The sequence below is a fragment of the Ascidiella aspersa genome, chromosome 4 (assembly GCF_963924565.1).
Source record: "Ascidiella aspersa chromosome 4, kaAscAspe10.2, whole genome shotgun sequence".
NCBI classification, from domain to species: domain Eukaryota; kingdom Metazoa; phylum Chordata; class Ascidiacea; order Phlebobranchia; family Ascidiidae; genus Ascidiella; species Ascidiella aspersa.
In genome coordinates, this window is record NC_139450.1 from 30,821,218 (window position 1) to 30,840,238 (window position 19,021).

General features: G+C 37.1%; 1 protein-coding gene across 1 annotated transcript; it reads right to left on the minus strand.

Moving 5' to 3' along the window:
- Positions 1–3,549: 3,549 nt before the first annotated feature.
- On the minus strand, positions 3,550–18,841 carry LOC146157455 (solute carrier family 22 member 4-like). Its single transcript, XM_083387520.1, has 11 exons — positions 18,580–18,841; positions 17,028–17,183; positions 15,983–16,086; positions 14,161–14,315; positions 12,832–13,000; positions 11,763–11,895; positions 10,546–10,670; positions 9,754–9,968; positions 7,559–7,741; positions 5,058–5,199; positions 3,550–3,762 (listed from the first exon to the last, which is right to left on the minus strand). The coding sequence occupies exons 1-11, from the start codon at positions 18,757–18,759 to the stop codon at positions 3,663–3,665; spliced, it is 1,662 nt and encodes a 553-aa protein (XP_083243646.1). The 5' UTR covers positions 18,760–18,841; the 3' UTR covers positions 3,550–3,662.
- Positions 18,842–19,021: the final 180 nt, after the last annotated feature.

Here is a 19,021-nt window from a genome sequence, read left to right on the forward strand (position 1 = left end):
CCTTTGTTACTTGACTTCTAAAGTTTGTTTGAATGCTGTTTTATGACATGTAACAGTACTCGCAAGCAGCCTGCAGCCAATCGAACTCTCACCGACAGTGTATGGAACTTCGGTAGCTCCGCTTGGTTTAATTGACACGGTGGTATTGATATGCATAAAGATTTTTCATATCGCTTTTTACCGCAGTTTACCTTTTAAGTAAGCAAGGTGCATAAGTTCTTCATCAGAACGTGTAAGAGTTCACCAAACCAAAAAAGGTTTAAGAGCACTTGTGTAGAAGACTCGGTATAATTGTGCGCCAAATAATGAAATATGATGTCAACATTTGTCATCCTTTTGTAATATCGCAAAGGCAGGGGCGAATCCAGATGGGGCACATGGCCATGCCATCCCTCAAACGTATTTTTCTCAATTATGTGTCAGCTATATGTTTTTGCCGAAAGGGCGTCGTGCGTCTAATCGCACCCTCGCAAATTAAAGTTTTCACAACTTGAACATTATAAATCCCTTTTATAGTATTGCATAAACCGATGACATCTTTGTAATGTTGCCTTTGTATTGAAAGTAGTACATCTCCAATGTAAAATTTAACATACGAAAATAAACGAGCTGTGTGGTGTTCTTCAACTAACGTGTTATGACATCACCTTTAGATGTACCTCTGTAACTTATGACGTAACTGAAATCCCTGAAAAAAACATGCATGCCCAAAACTAAAAGTACTTATCCACGCCTGCTTAAAGTTGTAGGTAAGCTATTCATTGCCATTCCCATTAAAAGGAAAACGCTATTCCAACACTTTTCCATACTTCTAGTTATTTAGCTTTACAAACCACAGCAAAACAGTTCGGTACGGTATTGGTTTAGTAATCAAGACAAAAACAAAAGTGACGTTCACCAACCGTAAGGTTTTTGGCCCAAAACGGCACAGTAAATAAGTGTCACATATTTTGTAAATCAAGAGTTTTTTTTGCACAAAACTCTCAGGTGTTCTACAAAATGAAGGCATTGGCGGATCTAGCAAAACTAAGACTAGTAACTAGAAAGTTTTCTGGCCTGCTTACATCAGCCAAGCAGCTTTACTGTGTAAATTTAACACCTTTTGCTTATTTGTTACCTCTATTGCATATTGTTTGTAATTGAGGCTTCACACCGAACTTTTACTGTGTTTTCCTTATGACTATGACAGATTAATAAAAACCTATTGCGAACAAATTGTCTCCTATTCAACCAAAAAGCCTGTTTTAGTATAGCAGACTACCGGTAGTAGACGCTACGTGACTTACATTACGCTTCGCCGATTGAAGTAATCGGCAGCCGGCAGACTGCTGTTTTTAGTGGGCTGCTGGCGACGTCTGGCCTTCAGAGAATCGCTAAAACCAGATGTATTGCGTTTCAGGGCATACGTGCTCTCAGAATAAAAACTTACCTATGCTGTATAGCAGTGGTTTTTAAACTTTTTAGCTTGCGGCACACTAAAAAAATCTTAAGTATTTCGCGGCCCACTTTTAACAGAACAACAATAGAGTAATTTTACAATCGCCCTTAACATGCCACAAACTATATGTATATGTCTCAATATTACTAATTTGTAAAGGCTAGTGCGTATTTAGGTCTAAAACGCTTGCTTGGTATACCTATTGGTAATAAAAATATATATTTTTCAAAATTTACAAATAGTTTCGCTGCACACTTGACAATCTTTTGGGGCACACAATTTGCGAATCACTGCTGTATAGTGTTGTTTTGCTTTTGCCGCGGTTAAGGCAAATGTGGTTAGTTCGTAGAAAAGATGTTTTGAATGGTTGAATTCGTTTTAGCCCTTTCACTACTGACACTTTTTTGTACGTAGCAGTTTCGCCAACATACTTAGGCTACTATTTAGTAGGTTAGTAAATGGAATACTACTTCTTATGCATTCCACTTCAAACAATTTGTCATTCATAATTTTGCAAATAGTGGTTTATACCTAAGTGACACAAAGAAACACGTTAGTAGACGAGCCAAAGAAAAAAGTGATATAAAAAGCTTAGTAGATGGTTGTTTCAAATATTTTTTTATTTTTTGGGGTATTTGAAAACGTAATATTTCTTGACTTTTCCAATCATATGGACCAAAAAGACTTGGTAAAAAAAAGTTCCGAACTCGTTGGTAAAAAAATAATACGAAAATTCAGCTATAAATGTTTGAGTGGTGTGGTGATGTTTTTTTAGTGGGGAATTCCCCGACATTTTTGTCTTTTTATCTGTCGATCTTTGAGCGTCTATTGCGTTTAAGCAAAGAAGTATTTTTTATTTTAGTTTTTGCAGGAGTCGTTTATTCAGACCATATTATGGAAAAAAGGCCTTATAACCTTTACATCTTCAAAAAAAAAAATGTTTGTCAGTTTGAATAATTAATCATTCTTGTAGCCTAGTTTGATATAACATTTTTATCCCAAAAGGTTTCATGCGTTGGCTCGCAACTTGGAAAATGAACGGTTCGGCAGCCTGAACGATATAAAGGCGTGTTTTTGCTTCGCACGAAGCGCTGTAATGTAGTTTCTGTATTGGAAGTATATCTTAAAAAAAACCTAAAAAAAGAAACGTACTGTGTCGCTTCCTGAAATTACTTCTTCTATTATCACGCTTGACGTCACTTTATGGCGTAACTTTGTGACGCCATCTCTACAACAGAGTCGTTAACCTAAAATCCTTGATCCGCACCGTCGGAGAACCATAGCAAAAGTATGCCATGTATTTTGCAATATTGAAGTAAGTTTAATTTAAAAACAGCAATACCAGTGTATTCTATCCAACTTCCTGCTTAGCTTGTATATCAATCTATTTTCATTAGATAAGTTGGTAATGTGACTCAAACTGTAAAAAAATCTAGTTCATTCTTTGTACAGTAGGCTATATTTAATCTATATTCAGTATACCTATATTCATGCAATACGTAATTTGTCCAGTAATTTGATTTCCGCCTAAGTATAACATCCCTTTAATAGTGCGATTGTGATATATCATTAAAAAGCGGTAACCGAATTTGTAGGCTGCCATTTTCCCCCCAACGAAATTGGAATACAACAATACACATGAAAAAGCGATTTACGAATTAAGTATGCCGTAGCAACGAGTATATGTACGCCCGCCACAATTATATAGGCTACACGCAATTTATTGCAGGTTTTTATGCAATTCACCAGCCGATATTTGAAACTTTACGAGGCCTTTTGAACTTTAGTGTAGATGGGTTTAGGCAGATATACAACTATTGCAATTTTCAATATTGATAATGATATGTGCAGAACGCACTTGAACTAAAAGTAGTTATGACTACAATAATGATCAGGCTTGAACTTAAACTAATGATGAACATAGAATGAACTTATCTAGGAAAGTAAAACGTTTCCAATGGTATGTGCAGAACAGACTTGAACTAAAAGTAGTTATGAATATAGAATGCTTAAGGTTGAACTAAAATTAATTACGAATATAGAATGAACTTCTATGGAAATGTAAAACGTTTCCCAAAATGACAGAATTGGATTTGTTGTATAGGCGTACAGGCTTGCGGTATTTAACGGTTACCAAGTGCGCTTCATTTACGTTTGTACCACGTACACACGTACACTGGGTGCAACATGATTTCAAAGAGCCTATACTACGAATAAAACGGCGCTAAACTTCTTTTTCGTTGGAAGTTTCGCTGGACGAACGGTGACCAAGTAGCTCGTTAGACTCGGGAAATGAAGTCTTCTTTGATTTGAAGGAAAGCCAGCTGAAAAGAAACAACGTATTTCGGTATGACACTTGAGTGCAACTGAACCTCATGACACGAACTGCGAGTAAACGCCAATACAGTAAAAATTAAAATATGGGGAAAAGTAAAATTTTGGTATCAGCGAAAGAGAGTGCTTCTACTTCGTGCATTTTAATTGCCTTTATTTCCACTTTGACCTGATGAAGCACGGTTGTGCGAAAGCTTGTCAAGAATTCAATGCAATTTGTCTTTATATAGTGCCACCTGATTACGCTAAGCCAGTGGTTCTCAACCGGTGTGCCGTGGGGGTGCCATTTTTATCTCTCAAGGGTACCTAGAGATATTTCAAATTCTTTAGAATTTAATTTTTTGCTCTATTGGTAAGCTTCTTGATACCATTTTGTGTGTACGATAAAAGTGCCAAAAATATAAAGTTTTCTTTTTTTTTGAACAGTTAATGCGCTGTTTCAATCTCGTTTATTGTAACGTTGCAGTTAACCACTCGGCAAAAATACGGGCAAGGGTTCCCCGCGAACTATTTAGAATTTCTGTAGGGTGCCGCAAGCCAAAAAAAATTGCGAAATACTGCCCTAAGCGAAATAGAGAGTTAAACACTGGAGATAGAGACGTGCCAGTTTGACGCAATTTTTTCATGTTTGCAGTAGCTGAAGCGTTACATAGTATAGGTACACTTCCTATAGCAGTTTTGTTTGTTATATCAAATTTTTTCCGCGTTGCACCTTTACCATGTTGATAATGGTATAACTCACAAACAGCAATGCACGATAATAAAAAAATGACAAATAAATCAGTTGTTTGCTAAAGTGATTATATTGGTCTTATAACTGCAACAAAAGAGAGTAATTTCCCATAAGTTATGATGTTACCCTGTTACAGTTGAGATCGCACTTATACTGCCTAAACCTGTACCCTTCGTATACACTTTTAAGTTGTATACCCTAGCTTCATCTGGTATACACCTGGGTATACATCATAGCCGGTAAAATAGAACTGATACAAACCAATAAAAAGTGGATATCTTTTTGGCAGTTTTTACTGAGGTAACCCATAAGTAATGAATAAAAAACCGTAAAGAAACTTAACAGTCTATTATACTAAAATGGGAGACAAGTTCGTTTAAAGGGCCACTTTTAGGCTAGAAATTGATATCACATTGCACAAAATAAATAAAAGAGATGGCCCTAAAGCACCGTCGCAATTGATCACCTGCAATTTGTTAAAGGCCGACACAAACGTTTATTTGTATGTTTTGAGCCAGATTACTTTGCATGTAAGTTATTTGTATAACTTACGGGCGAAGCTGTTTAGCGTCGTGAAGGGAGTCGGGAAGGACCTGGTCTTTCGTTTCTGGTAAGACTAGAAGAGTCAAAATCGCAGAAGTGCAAGCCAATCCTCCCATCACCAGGAAGGGAAGGTACCGGTTGGTGGTCTCCCCTAAAAATAAACTCTTTTAGCTGTTAAAAAAAAACAAAAAAAAACACCAACTCATTGTTATAATTCACAAAACACATATACAAAGTGTACAGTCTGTAGGATACCGACATTTATTGCAACTGCAAAACTAACTGTTGCAAAACGGATCATTTCAAAATTGTCTAGTTTCTAGTTTCTGGATTAGAACTGTATGCAAGCGATACACTATATTGTGATCTACATATGAAAACCGGACATCCTATTGTCCACTGAAGGTTTACTGGTAGGCGTAAGGTTGTAAAAGGTTAAAGTACTTTTAGCCATATCACTTTTGAGACTAGCCCAGTTGTGGTTTCGTTTGGAGTCCTATTTAAAAAATGCAATATGGACTTTGCCGCACATCTTCATTAAATAAGCGAGTTTTTGGCAGAGACTAGCAAAATACTTTAATGTTTACTGGAAGAATATTGTAAAGTTGTTTTTATATACGAGAAACCAACTCCTGCCATATAAACAGGATTTTTTTAAACGCAATTCTTTACTGAAATCGTTGGGTTTGGAAAGCCAGAGCGTTTTCCTGTTCACTACAATTTTAATTCCTCTCTCTGCAACAATAAATCACTGCACCGGAAAAAATAGTCCCTTAAATCCCCCTGGATCAGGGGATTTGCAAAAGGCATAAAATTCAAAAACGGTTCCCTCGCTGTAGTCAAGTATAACAACGGTAAAGGAGAAAGTTCAAACCTAACAGGCAAACTAAAGTGCTGGCCCGACATTGAACTAGGAACTTATTGTTTGGTTTGGCGCAAGTTTTACGTCCATGATAATAACTTAACTATTTAATGTCTTGTTGACAAGTTTTAACGACAGTTTTGTCCAATATATTTATCTTGGTAAGTTTGTAGTAATCACAAGTTAAATGTCAGGCTTTCAAGCGATTCGAACAGACATGTCCTTAAAACTAAATAACTAATGTACAGCCGTTTTTTTATTTTTTATATATTAAAACAACGTTTGGTAACCCAGTGGATTCTAGGACACGTTTACTCAATTTACAAAAACTTAATTGACTGGGAACAACTTTAAGGTTAGAGGTAAAAACAAAGAAACATAATTTCCGTATGAAAAAAGATTACGAAATGTCATTCAAAGCAGGGAACTTGTGCCCTAGAATTTCCTCTTTTACATGCAATATATTGTTATATGTGTAACTATACGAAGAATGATGTAATAACTTAATCTCTATTTCTCGGGTGTTAAAATGGACATTTCGTAAAGTAGCCAGCCCCTTCTTGAGACAGTCGGTTTATATCACAGCGTTTTACCTGTGACATAAACCGGCTTTGGAAGAAAGACGAAAACTAATACAACACAAAGAGAAATCAATTGTACAAATGTTCTTTCGGAAAAATTTTAATAAAGTGCCACGTTTCGACCACCTATTGGGGCAATCTTCTTCAGGTCAATATAATTGCAACTAAAGGCGAAAACATACATATATATATATACCACCAGGCAAAGAGAAAGCATTGGGTCATTGATCCTTACCTTCCCAATCACGCCAAGGTCTACAATGGACCGCGAAAGTGTCTTCTTTTTTCTAGAGGCGTTTTGACAACGACCAAGAGCATTTGAAGGCCTGGGAATCGCTGCCGTTTCGACAGACCAACCTCCAAACAGGTGGATTAGGTACACAAAAAAAATCACCAAAACAATAGGCTGCGCCGATCACGTTGGCTGTTTTTACGCGCTTTTAATTAGCGGGCTACGGACACACAGTTAACGTTAATTAAAATTTCATGCGATAATTAAATCGGGTCATGTATGTTGAATTTTATTGGGTTTTATATATTTCAATTTTGTTGAATTATAAGTTAAAACACTTTCGGAAATAAGGAATCTCCCGCAGACAATAAAATGTAAAAGAAAGATTCTTGCTTTCGTATCAGATGATGACAAGGCTGCTAGAAAACCAGGTATTAAACATAAAACAGTTTCTTGACGCCTATTCATTAGGCGGAATAAGTGTCTCTAGAAAAATTTAAGAAATGATTTTATGTTTTATACCTGTTTTCATGAACAACAGTCTTAACATAATCTGAATATGCTTTTGCTGCCAGGCACTGTTTGCAAAACTAATTGTAAAATTGTTCCGGAAACTTTTTATTAAAGTGCCAACGTTTCGGTTAACTGTTCGGGCAATCTTCTTCTCTTTGCCTTCTTTTTACTTAAATAAAATTTTGCCGGAAGAGCAATTTTACAATTGGAATAAACACCATCAGTCGATTGATATTTCTACCGTGTCTTTATGAACGCCGAAAATACTCAAAAACATTCCCTGCGCGAAACAGTCGCCAAGCATAATAGCGGTTGTACTTACCTAAAAACATTAGGTACGGCGCCGTAAAACTCCCAATTTTTCCGACGGCCGAAGTTATTCCGATCGAAGTGTTGCGGATCAGAGTGGGCGACATTTCGCCGGTGATGCTGAAATTGATGTAAAACGCTCCGATGATCGCAGTCTTTCCAATTAGGACCAGTGCGGTCATTAGGCCTCCGCTAACTAGAAATTTTTTTAAGTAGATTATGATTTCAGTTTAGAACACAGAAGCACGTAAAAAGTAATTAATTATTACAAAAAAATAGTTATTATAATCGGTTGTAAAGTATAACAAAAGGCTATACATGAAAAGGAAAATTGCGAGTCAACACAAGAAGAAAAATATAAATATCAGGGAAGAAAAGAAAATAAATTCGACTTGTAAAAATTCTGTTCTATATGTCTATGTCACATGTCAGACTTTTTAATATACTCGGATAAGTATGCTAAAAAACCTAATATAATATGTTTGTATTCAGAACTGGCGTTAGTTTAAACCAGGGATGTCCAACTTGCGGCCCGCCTGATATTTACGTGCGGCCCACCACTTATTGTCACTTTCAGTATAGCCTTTATTAAAAGCAATTGTTTGACTATCACAAAAACGTGTAGAACGCGCAGTATTTGATGTAGGCCTAATCTTATGTTTTTTCTGAGACCATAATCGAGTTTAATGTCGCATTTCAACATCCATCGAACACTTTGTGCACCCATCATTGCTGAGCAAGATGTGTGTTTTTGCAGACCGTTTTAAGGAAATGTATCAGCCCAAACCTGTAAAAATTCAAATTTTCGCTCTTCGCCATAATAAAAAAAATAAATAAGGTCGAGATTACTTGCATATTTGCGCACGAGTTCACTCTCGAAGAGCGGGTATTTATAAGTAAAGTTGTTTTATGACGTCACGATATGACGTAACATATGACGTCACCCCTTTAATTTGAGAGGTTTTGCGGCCTATCGAAATTTTTAAAGTGGCAATGCGGCCCATTCTGCTAAACGGTTGGACATCCCTGGTTTAAACGATAGCAGAACGATAGGTTTTACATTTATAACTGTTAATTTAAGTGGGTCAAACCTTGAAGGGTTATACTTGGGATGGAATATCATAAATCGGCAACGCGAAGAGGTTTCACAAGCAAAGCAATGACTTTGGGGATTTTAAGCGAAATTCTAGTTAATTTATGTGAATTTGTGCGTCGGTCGGGAAGTATTTAATTTTATACATATTAATCAAAAAAAGCTCGTCTAGTATTTGTAATTCTTAACCAACGCTTCGGCAACCCATTCAAATCGCCTTCGCCACGGTGAATGACACTGAACGCTCGTAGTACAATTATAATTTATTAGATTTATTATTATACTTTGTGATGAAACATGCGGGCGCTGCCACAAATTGCCAACTTTTATATGTTTCACAAACCAAGCAATCACTATAGGGATTAGGGATAATTTATGTGTAATGGTTTTATGTTTAGGTCGTGATTGTAACACGGAATGGTCAAATAAGGTATATGCTAAGGATGGAAAGACTTTGAATTTGGGCTGTCAAAAAAGTACGGCTGAGCGATCCGATAGGATTTATTCAAAACGGGGACATACGGTGCGTCTTCGCCATGTTGTGAGGCAACTAATCTGCTGTGTAATTTAAGGTTAAGGTTACCTCAGTTGCGTTTTCTGTGTGGACAATTAATAAAAAAAATTAAAACTATTCTGTTCTAAATAAATGAAAAATAAAACGCTTTGGGTCGGTAACCATGATTGAAGTACCTTGATAAACTTGGTCTGGGGTATTGGTATGTTACCGTATAACATCTGATACGCCACCGAACTTTCAATGCACATTTAAAGTGCTGACTAAGTATTAAATAGTTGCCGATTGTAGGGTTGTATATCCTGGCCGTACATCTTATACACAAGCCACATGCACCCTTTATAGCCTATCACAACCACAATTTGTACAGCCTTAAAAACACGCTCTATAGGACAGGGGTTCTAAAATTGGGGTCAACGGACCCCTTGGGGTGCGTGGACTAGTTTTTTTGCCACTTACAAAGATTTGTGTTTTATAAATCAAAACACAGCTCCTCTGCTAATTATAATTCGAATAACAATTACCAGAGGAATTCTTTTTCGATTTATATTACTATGCCTAGTAGCAACACTTAAAATATATTGGTATTTTAGTTACACACCTGCTTCTATAAACGGAGCCACGGCCAGACAAACTCCGCCCAGTCCCATAAGAATCGAAAGAGAGAGAGGTCTTCCTATCCACTGTATGACGAGAAAGCCAGTGATGATACCGGGATATTCAAGTACGCCAGAAATTGCAGCGTTCCAATAGCGGTCGCCGCTCAGAATGGAGACGTTCAAGGCCAGGCCATAGTAGACCATGTTGGTTACAATCCTGCACGTAAAGTCTAAACTTGGTCAATGGCTGTGCTGAATAGGCTCGTTGGCTTCGGGTGTTTTAATACGTCTATTGAAATACCCGAAAACGGAAGTTAGCATCCGTTTCATGCTGGCGTGTAGCACAGAACAATAGACGGAGCACTGTAAACATGCGAGCTACAAGGAACAAGGCGATGAATATGTAGTTAAAGGCATTTCAAATTTCAATTAGTGGTTTTAACTTGTTGGGGACGGCTTAATAAAAAGAAAAATACGAGTTATGCTTTAAGTTTGAATTAATTAATTTACTATAGCCGCAATAAAAAAAAATTTTCTATAATGTGCGCTGCCGCTACACATGTTCTAATTACAAATTTGTCGCGTTTTTTAAGGCCCTCTATGATTAAAAATGTAATTAGTAGAAATGTTTTTGCACATGTTGTAAAGATGAACTAGTGTAAGCGCTATTGGGACCTTGAAAATTAAAGGATACTGTGCACTTTACAAAAAAAAAAACATTCGTACTGTGTTAAGAGAACCTTCTTTCTGAATGGCAAAAATTGTGTTTATGCTCGTTATCTTATAGCTCTTACCAGGATAATCCAGCTACTGCCAATCTATTCCGGATGGTGGAACTGAAAACAATCATCTTCATGGTGGACGTTCCCTTATTCTTCGCTGCGCTCTTGTTAGTTTCTTTTGAAATTAGCTGGTCACTCTAAACCATATATATCATAATAAAGGAAGTTTTTTTAGACATCTTTTTTTTTAATTGAGTGAAAGTACATTTTAGCGCACTGGTGTTAACACACCTGTTAAGTGTTCATTGACATATTACAAACCTAAATCGATTAATTGCTGAGTTTTTATTATCACCAAGTTATTTTACGTATATATAAATATGATCTTGGATTAGGGCGTTTCAGCCGTCGCTTTATCAAATGTTTTTTCGGTTACATAAACAGTTAATCACCTTTCAACTACAAGAAGCAATAGGCGGTTGCACAGATTAGCTAGCGCGGAGCCGTATAGAATATTCATTTAAATATAGGTTGGTGATTCTCTAACTTTTTGACCCACTTTTGTTTATAAATTTATTTAGGTCTAACCAGAAATACTATACCCACCACAAAAGTATTTTTTTACCTTTTCATTTAAATAAAGCGTTGGCCATATTGCAAATTCAATAGTCACGTCAGGCATAATGAATACAGGGCTGCGAAGTCGGAGTCGGTTTGTTTTGCTGCAGTCGGACTCGGGACTGGAGTAAGACCACCTAAAACTATCCGAGTCCCGAGTTCCGAGTCCCGAGTTCCGAGTCCCGAGTCCGACATGCGCATGCGCAGTACCAAATTTATAACTGATAAGAACGCCAACTGTAAACTGTAAAGGCTGAATAGCATAAGGTGGTGGGTATTTTCCAACCATGTATATTGTGAGTGGATGATTCGTATGACCCCTATGAGGGAACTTCTGAAAATCCACCTGAATTTGATTATGTAAATAGGTAAAATACAGGCCGTAGAGTCGCAACCGGACTCGGGGCGCGCCGAAATCTCACATTTGGCCGGGTTTGTTGTAACCGACTCCGCAGCCCTGGTTTTCAGTAGGTTAGTTAAACATGGTTTTCTCGAAAAAGTACTTCGTTCTTTCCATTTATGTGCTTTAGGTATCGGAATATAATTGGAAAACGAGAGGATTCTAACTCCCTGGTGAACCACACCTAGAAGGTAGTGTTTAAAGAAAAACGACTATACTGATATTTTCTGCATATTTGTTGGGTATACATTCTGTTCAATGGAAACCTTACCTTCCTTTTAAACAGCGCCGTGTAGTTATTCTGTCCTTCATTTCCGTTGTAAGTCGCCACTTTTGCCAATTGCTTCGCTGCCCTCGCTTCGTTGCCAGAGGACAGAAGCCAGTAAGGCGATTCCGGGATAAGCCTTGAAAAACACAAGTGGTTTAACTACAGCAAAACCAAGTTTAAGTTTTAAGTTTTATTTTTCTCCCCATCCACGCTTAATACAATGCACATGCAAACAGAAAAGTAAATAACGTTACCAGATTTGGGGAAGGATCAGCATTGAACCACAAGGGGTTATACAAAGAGACCGACCCTTTCAATTTTAGCCTTATGTAAGTTTGAGAAAAACCAAAAGTTCGGCAGAGCCGATTTTTTCGAAACGTTTGATTGCTTTCTGCTTGAATACTAGTATTAGGCTAACTCGTATTTTTTCTTTTCGAAATTGGTATCGATTATTTAATTGGAACTTTACTTACGAATTGGAGAACTGGAGCTTTACTATACCTTTATATACAAAATGCAACTTAAGGCATTTATACAAAGACGACAGGAACACACAATCAGACCTAAAAAGCAACAATACCTAACGCAGAAAATCTATAAAATCATAGTATTAAGCTCAACGACATAATAAAGAGAAATACGCAGTAATATCCAGTACTACACATGCATAAGATCAAAATCGTCTGAATAAGACCTAAATCTGCCGGAATACGTCATAAATTCGTCGGAATAAGGCCTAAATGGTCGAAATACTGCCTTGAACTGTAGGTAGGGGGTATTGGATGATCGGTGGCCGCCGGTTCGTTTTGGTGTCGACATACGGACGCCCAAGTTTGACCGGCGCCGTTAGGGCGCCGCTGTTTCGGCACCGCACCTTTATCCCTTGAGGTTATTGGTGGGTAATGAGTGAGGTTAGAAAATGGGTTAATTTTAACCCAAGTCATCTGTCCGAAAGACTTAAGTGAAATCAAGTCAGGTCATTTGAAAACAGTGAATTAAGTGCACTTAAGTCAAGTCATCGACTTAATTCATTACAACACTTGAAAACACCGCATTAAGATTATATACAAACCAGTAGAAGGGGATGTACAGTATCCCGAGGAGACCGGTGAATCGCATCAGCCAATGCCAGTCCGGGAACACATAACCGAAAAGCGGGACGATTGCAGCTCCAAAGCAGTATCCCCCGTATACGCTGAACGAAACCTTGTTCCTGTGGTTGGTTCCCATAAGTTCGTTACCTGTGGCAGAAAAATGTTTTTTTAACAGTTTGGGGTTGTCCGGAATACTTATATGGGAATATATATATAGGAAAGAATATTTTACCGGGATTGGAATGTGTGTTGCTAAATAAAAATTATTTGGGTACACTATGCACGAATCTGTAATGTATAGCTTGATAAGCCAACAAGGTCGAATAGATCGACGTCATCTTGGTTAAGACGTTTCGATACGAGCTTGTATCATCTTTAGTTAATTTATCTTCTCATTCACATTAACTGAAGATGATACAAATTCATTTCAAAACGTCTTAATCAAGATGATGTCGATCTATTCGACCTTTTTTGCTTGCAATTTATTATAAAGCTAAAAATTTATTAAAATGAAAAATACATTTTTAAATGCAAGTACTAAAAATAAACGCAAGAGTCGCTTTGCCAAAATTTCAAATGTATGTCAAAAACTTTTTAGCTTTAGAAAGCATCAAATTCTAGCTAAAGCCAGTTTCGAATTGTTCCACTTAGCGTATAGGAAATACCATTTTATTGAAATTGGAATGTATAGTAATTTTTCTAAAGCACTAAACCTATAGTCATCAACGCTCACAACCTTGAAAAACAATCACAAAAAAGAAAATCTATTTGCTCTTTAGTTTCTTACCTAAAGTTAACGACGAAAATCGACTATAAGCTTCATACAATGTATATTGACCAGTTGTACGAATGCTCGAAGGGTGCGATCTCACAACATTAACTTTCAAAAAGTTTTTTTTTAATCAAATCAAATTCGAGTCAAGTCATTGTTAGAGCAAGTAATCTCCAACTGAAATAACTGATATCAGAATAAAACGATAAACCTTAAAAAATGGAAAACTCGTCCGTTTTGAAGCAATAAGTCAACTAAAAATATGAAAAACAACATTTAGCATACTATTCGTTTTACGTGTAACAATGGAGACAAATAGCAAAATTTTATGAAAAAAAAATAAAACATCTAATTTAAACCCAAGGTTTTTGACTAAATGACTCAAGTCCAAAATCAGGTCCTTGGTCCAAAATGACTTAAGTCTAGTGAAAAGTCAAGTCAAGTCATTCTAAAACCGTGTTAAGTGCACTTAAGTTACTGAGTGCAATTAAGTCATTGAGTAATTGACTTAAGTCTTTACAACACTGGGTCTTACCCAATACAAATGATGTTGTGTAGGACGCATAGATAAAAATTCCGGATATTGTCATGAGGCCGATGTACATTGGCACACTCGAACTGAATCCGATCGCGAAGAATGTAAGAAATTCAAAAAGTTTGGCAACCAGTAAGATCCGACGTCGTCCGATTCTGTAACATAGTCACAACAAGTTTAGCATAAATTGGCTAGAATTTGTTTGTTTGTTTGAGGTTGACAAGTGTTTTATTTAGCATTCATTAAACATTGTATACTTTTTCGAGAAATCTAACACAAATAAGCTTGATAATAAATTGCAAAGCCAAAAAGGTCGAGTAGATCGACATCGTCTTGATTAAGACGTTTCGATACGAGCTTGTATGATCTTCAGTTACTGTGATTGAGAAGTAAATCAATTATAAAGGGTGGGACGCAATTGTTATCATCTGAGTTTCTATAGTTCGTGCTTTATTTGAAACCTTTAGGTGTTGAACAGATACAGCGTTGTAGATTAGGTGTCGACGTTCAATGTTGTCGATCTACTCGACCGTTTTGACTTTGTTATTCATTATCAAGCTACATTACAGATCCGTGCATAGTGTACCTTACACAAATTATATATTGTGTTTTTTGCAAACAAGTTGTGTAAATCTGCTGCGCAAACCCAGCGTACAATTACCAAGCTGTGCCACTGGTATATTGTGTTATTGATCCGGCAGACGAAATATGCTTCCGGCAGACGAAATATGCTTTATAGTGTCAAATTTGACGCATTAAAATTTTACGAGGCTGCTTGCTGTCTGGCGGTCTCCGGGCAACCTGAGATATACCGTTTTAACAGTATGTTGTAAATGGGTTGCTAGAACGTCTTTCCTTACACAGCACGAAACAGAAGAAAACAGGACGTGTCCATTTTGTCGAAAATCTTTTAGCCGTATAAAATAGGCCTATGGCCCTCAATCGTAATCAAGAAAATGTTCGCCGTGACCGCAAAATGTTTGATTAACTTTGTCGCTGATTTGAGTTTTGGACAGAAGTTTTGCAATATTAGCCAATGCAAATTTAATTCAACGCCTACAAGAAGTCTGCAATTTAAAAGGTAATTTGACTGTTTTTTAGAAACTTTGATATTTTATGTACCCGAAATCGGAGATGTATAACTGTAACCAACAGCAAATCGTATGTTTATTTCTCCTTTCGAACGAACGCGTTTTAATTCAGGGCATAGGGTTCAAGACGTGTTTGTGTAGGAGGCACACGTCACAAAAGCTTTTCCAAAAAGTGTGGCTATGTTCCGCCTCGACGAAAGACCATAAGCCCCGGCAGCGTGTATTACCCTCCCCCTTAAATGATTTACCCCAATCCCCCTTGCTAGGGTGGGCGGTATTTGTTTCGCATGATGGCTTTAAATCCGATGAATGGTTGCGTGCTACTTTAAGGTTTTTAGTGTTGAAGTTCTGGCTTGGATTTTTAAAAACTGATCTTCCATAGCAAAACCTAAAATACTGTTTTGCGCCCAGCGCATTTAGGGGAAATAAACTCGTGTCAACCAAACTTTTATCTTTTTCAACTTGATTAACCCCAAGAAATTCACGTCTAGTCACTTTGTCCAAAAGACTTAAGTCAAGTTGCTTTGTCCAAATGACTTGAGTCAAGCTACTTTGTCCAAATGACTTGAGTCAATTCAAGTCACTTTGTCCAAAAGACTTAATTAAAGTTAAGTCACTTTGTCCAAAAGACTTAAGTCAACTCAAGTTATTATGTCCGAAAGACTTAGTCAAGTCAAGTCATTTAAAAACGTGACTTAAGTGCCCTTAAGTCAAGTTACTACAACACTCACGTGTCGGAGAGCGAACCGCCAACGAAGCTTCCGATCATTTCGCCGAACATGAAAAGCGAAACGGTGAGTGGCTTGTACCAGGCGGCTGAACAAACTAGGTCGAACTGAAAAAGCAACACGAAAAATCCGTTAAACAACTTTCCAATTGTCATTTATTTGGTAAAATTCTTTTTTATAACAATGTTCGTTATTGTAGATGAAGGCGTCACTGCGTTTCTAAGTTGTGCGACCCCCGAATATTAGTTAGTGTTGATTGACGTAGTAAGCAAGACGTAGTAAGCAAAACAAACCAAAAAACTACAAAAATTACAAAGGGCACATTTTGCATGCTTCAAATTTTTTTTTTGTTCCACAAGATTTTGGCCCGAATTTGGTAGGCTCCATCGTAGTGGCATTTTTTTTGTCGTGTATCTTTTAATATGTTTATTCATAAAAGTGGAAGCACCCAATTTGTAACTCTTATTTAGTTTTTCGTACTGCTTCGGTTTTACTAATATCGAGTAGTTTCCAGCATATAGCTTAAGTCTTTATAGCCACATAGTTTCATTAAACGTAAAGCCAGCAGTTAAAAGTATAAGTAGCACAATTACAAGCATCTATAGAAATTTGAAATGCAGTCTTCTCTTAAAGAGCTAAAACTACAAATATTGCCGACAATTTAATTTTAATCTTTGTAAATGGCCGTATTTGTCTAATTCTAAACAGGTTAATCTGGTGGCACTGTATAAAGACAAATTGTATTGACTTCTCGACAAGCTTTCGCACAACCGTGCTTCATCAGGTCACAGTAGAAAGAAAAAAATGCGATTTTCTACTTTAACCTGATGAAGCACTGTAGTGGGAAAGCTTTTCGAGATTTCAAAACAATTTGTCTTTATATAGTGCCAACCGATTACCCAATTCAATTTTATTATCTCAGTGCAGTTTTAACCGCAAACGTGTTCAACATTTCTTCAAAGAAACAACGTGACATCGCCCACCGAGTTCTACTTAATGCTGAAACAAGCGGTAAAGCTAAAAAAATTGAGGGAAACCATTGAACGACCTGTGTCACGACCGTCCGTATGCGAGGCTCGTCATAGCTCCAACCGCTTTGGCAAGGCTGTCCTGATGCGTTGGCGAAAGTGCTGTTGTACTGTATAAGCTCGTCACAACGCTGATCGTTCAATGACGTTTTGGGCGGGAAATCCAGCTTTTCAAACTGCGCATAAGCAGTCGGTTTAGTTGATAGCCGGCAAACATTCTTTATACTTTCCTGTTTTCCTGAATTGGTCAAAGTCGGTCATTTAAAAGTTCTAGTCATTTAAAAGAGAAATATATTTCGCCCTCAATAACACATTCAACCGAATTAAGAGACTGATGATGCCTTATTTTGTGGCCAAATATATTTTTCTTTTAGATGACTAAATGGCGTTTCAGTATGATTTATTTTTTTTTTTCCGAATGTTCAAGTCTAATTTATGGAGGATGTGTTGTTTCCTATTATAGCTATCAATTCGATAATAATAAGATTAAACAAAATCAATGGCTCCGGAATCATTGATTGTTCAATCGCTGCAGAATGAAACTATTGAAAAGAAATAAAGCATTGGGTGTTTTTTAGATAGATTTGCCAATATAAGGATTTTTCTGGTGTGGAATTTGGCCGATTTACGACAAAGTGTAAAAAAAAATAAAAAAAATATAAAAAAATTGCGTTTAATACAAAGGGTACTAAAAATTATTACATATAGAAATATTTTAAAACTTAAAGTTTAAAGAACAGAAGGACACATTCTACAAGTGGCAAGGTATGAATGATAAGTAACGAGATAGTTAGAAACAACTTCTCATTGCTTAACATTATTACATAATCACGTGTTAAAATTGCAGGGTTAACCTAAAATTCGGCCCCTCCGACTGTACACGACAACCGGAAAAATAAGGTGAATCACACTTCCACAATTTTTATAGTTGTCAATAAATGTTGCAATAACAATCATATCAAATAACGGCAATAACTTTCCATAATACTCAACGCTTTTTAACTAATGTGTAATTTTGGACTATATATAGATATATAAATATCTACCTTTTTGGCTTTGCAATTTATTATTACCAAGCTACATTACAGATTAGTGCACAGTGTACCCAAATATATAAATATATAATACAAAATTACACTCTTTGGTATATACACACATATATAAATATATTTGTACATAACATGTATATACACCTGAACTTTTGCAACAGGACAACCGCGCAAAGAATAGATGCCGTTGTAAACTTAAATATCAGTTTACTTGTAAATACTACTCTCACATTTACGAATATCGACACTACGACCGATATGATCGATCCAATACAGGGTGGGCCAAATATAGGCTTTCAGTTATTCCACAGCGTTGGCTTGGAAGAAGAGGTAGCATTGAATGGCCACCACGTTCAACTGACCTGACATCAATGGATTTCTTTTTGGGGGTGTGGTAAAGAACAATGTGTATGAGAAGAACCCCCAAAACAATAAATTTACTTTTAGAACCAAACCCCACTCTTTATAACTGTAAGCCTACTTTTGGCCCAGTCTGTATATAACCGTACATCCCAATGCTTACCCCTGTCGAAGAACTGAGATTGGCGGGAAGGTTGCAATGGTGGTCCGGGGCGTAGTGGGTAAAGATCATAGTGAGGGTTCCAAGGGCCGTTGTAAGGGTGCTGCAGAAAATGACAAAGCACAGGCGCTTCTGGTAGGCACCGAACGTACCCACACTTCTTAGCACGTCTTCGTATGTCATCCTTAAGTCCGCGCCGCTCGCAGTTCAAACAAAATATTGCTATGTTTACAACCTGGGAAAGAAAACGTTGCGGTGAGTTCGTACCAGGCTGTAAGAAGAAGACTGCTTGTCAGGGCTTTGGAGCAGGCGTAAATGTTAAACGGCTCCACCTCCAGCTCCGGAGCTCTGTTTTATCATAGGTTAGCTCCAGCTCCGGAGCTTATTGATACCACTGCTCCGGCTCCAGCTCCGGCTCCATTACGACAAGAACTGAAGTTTAAGG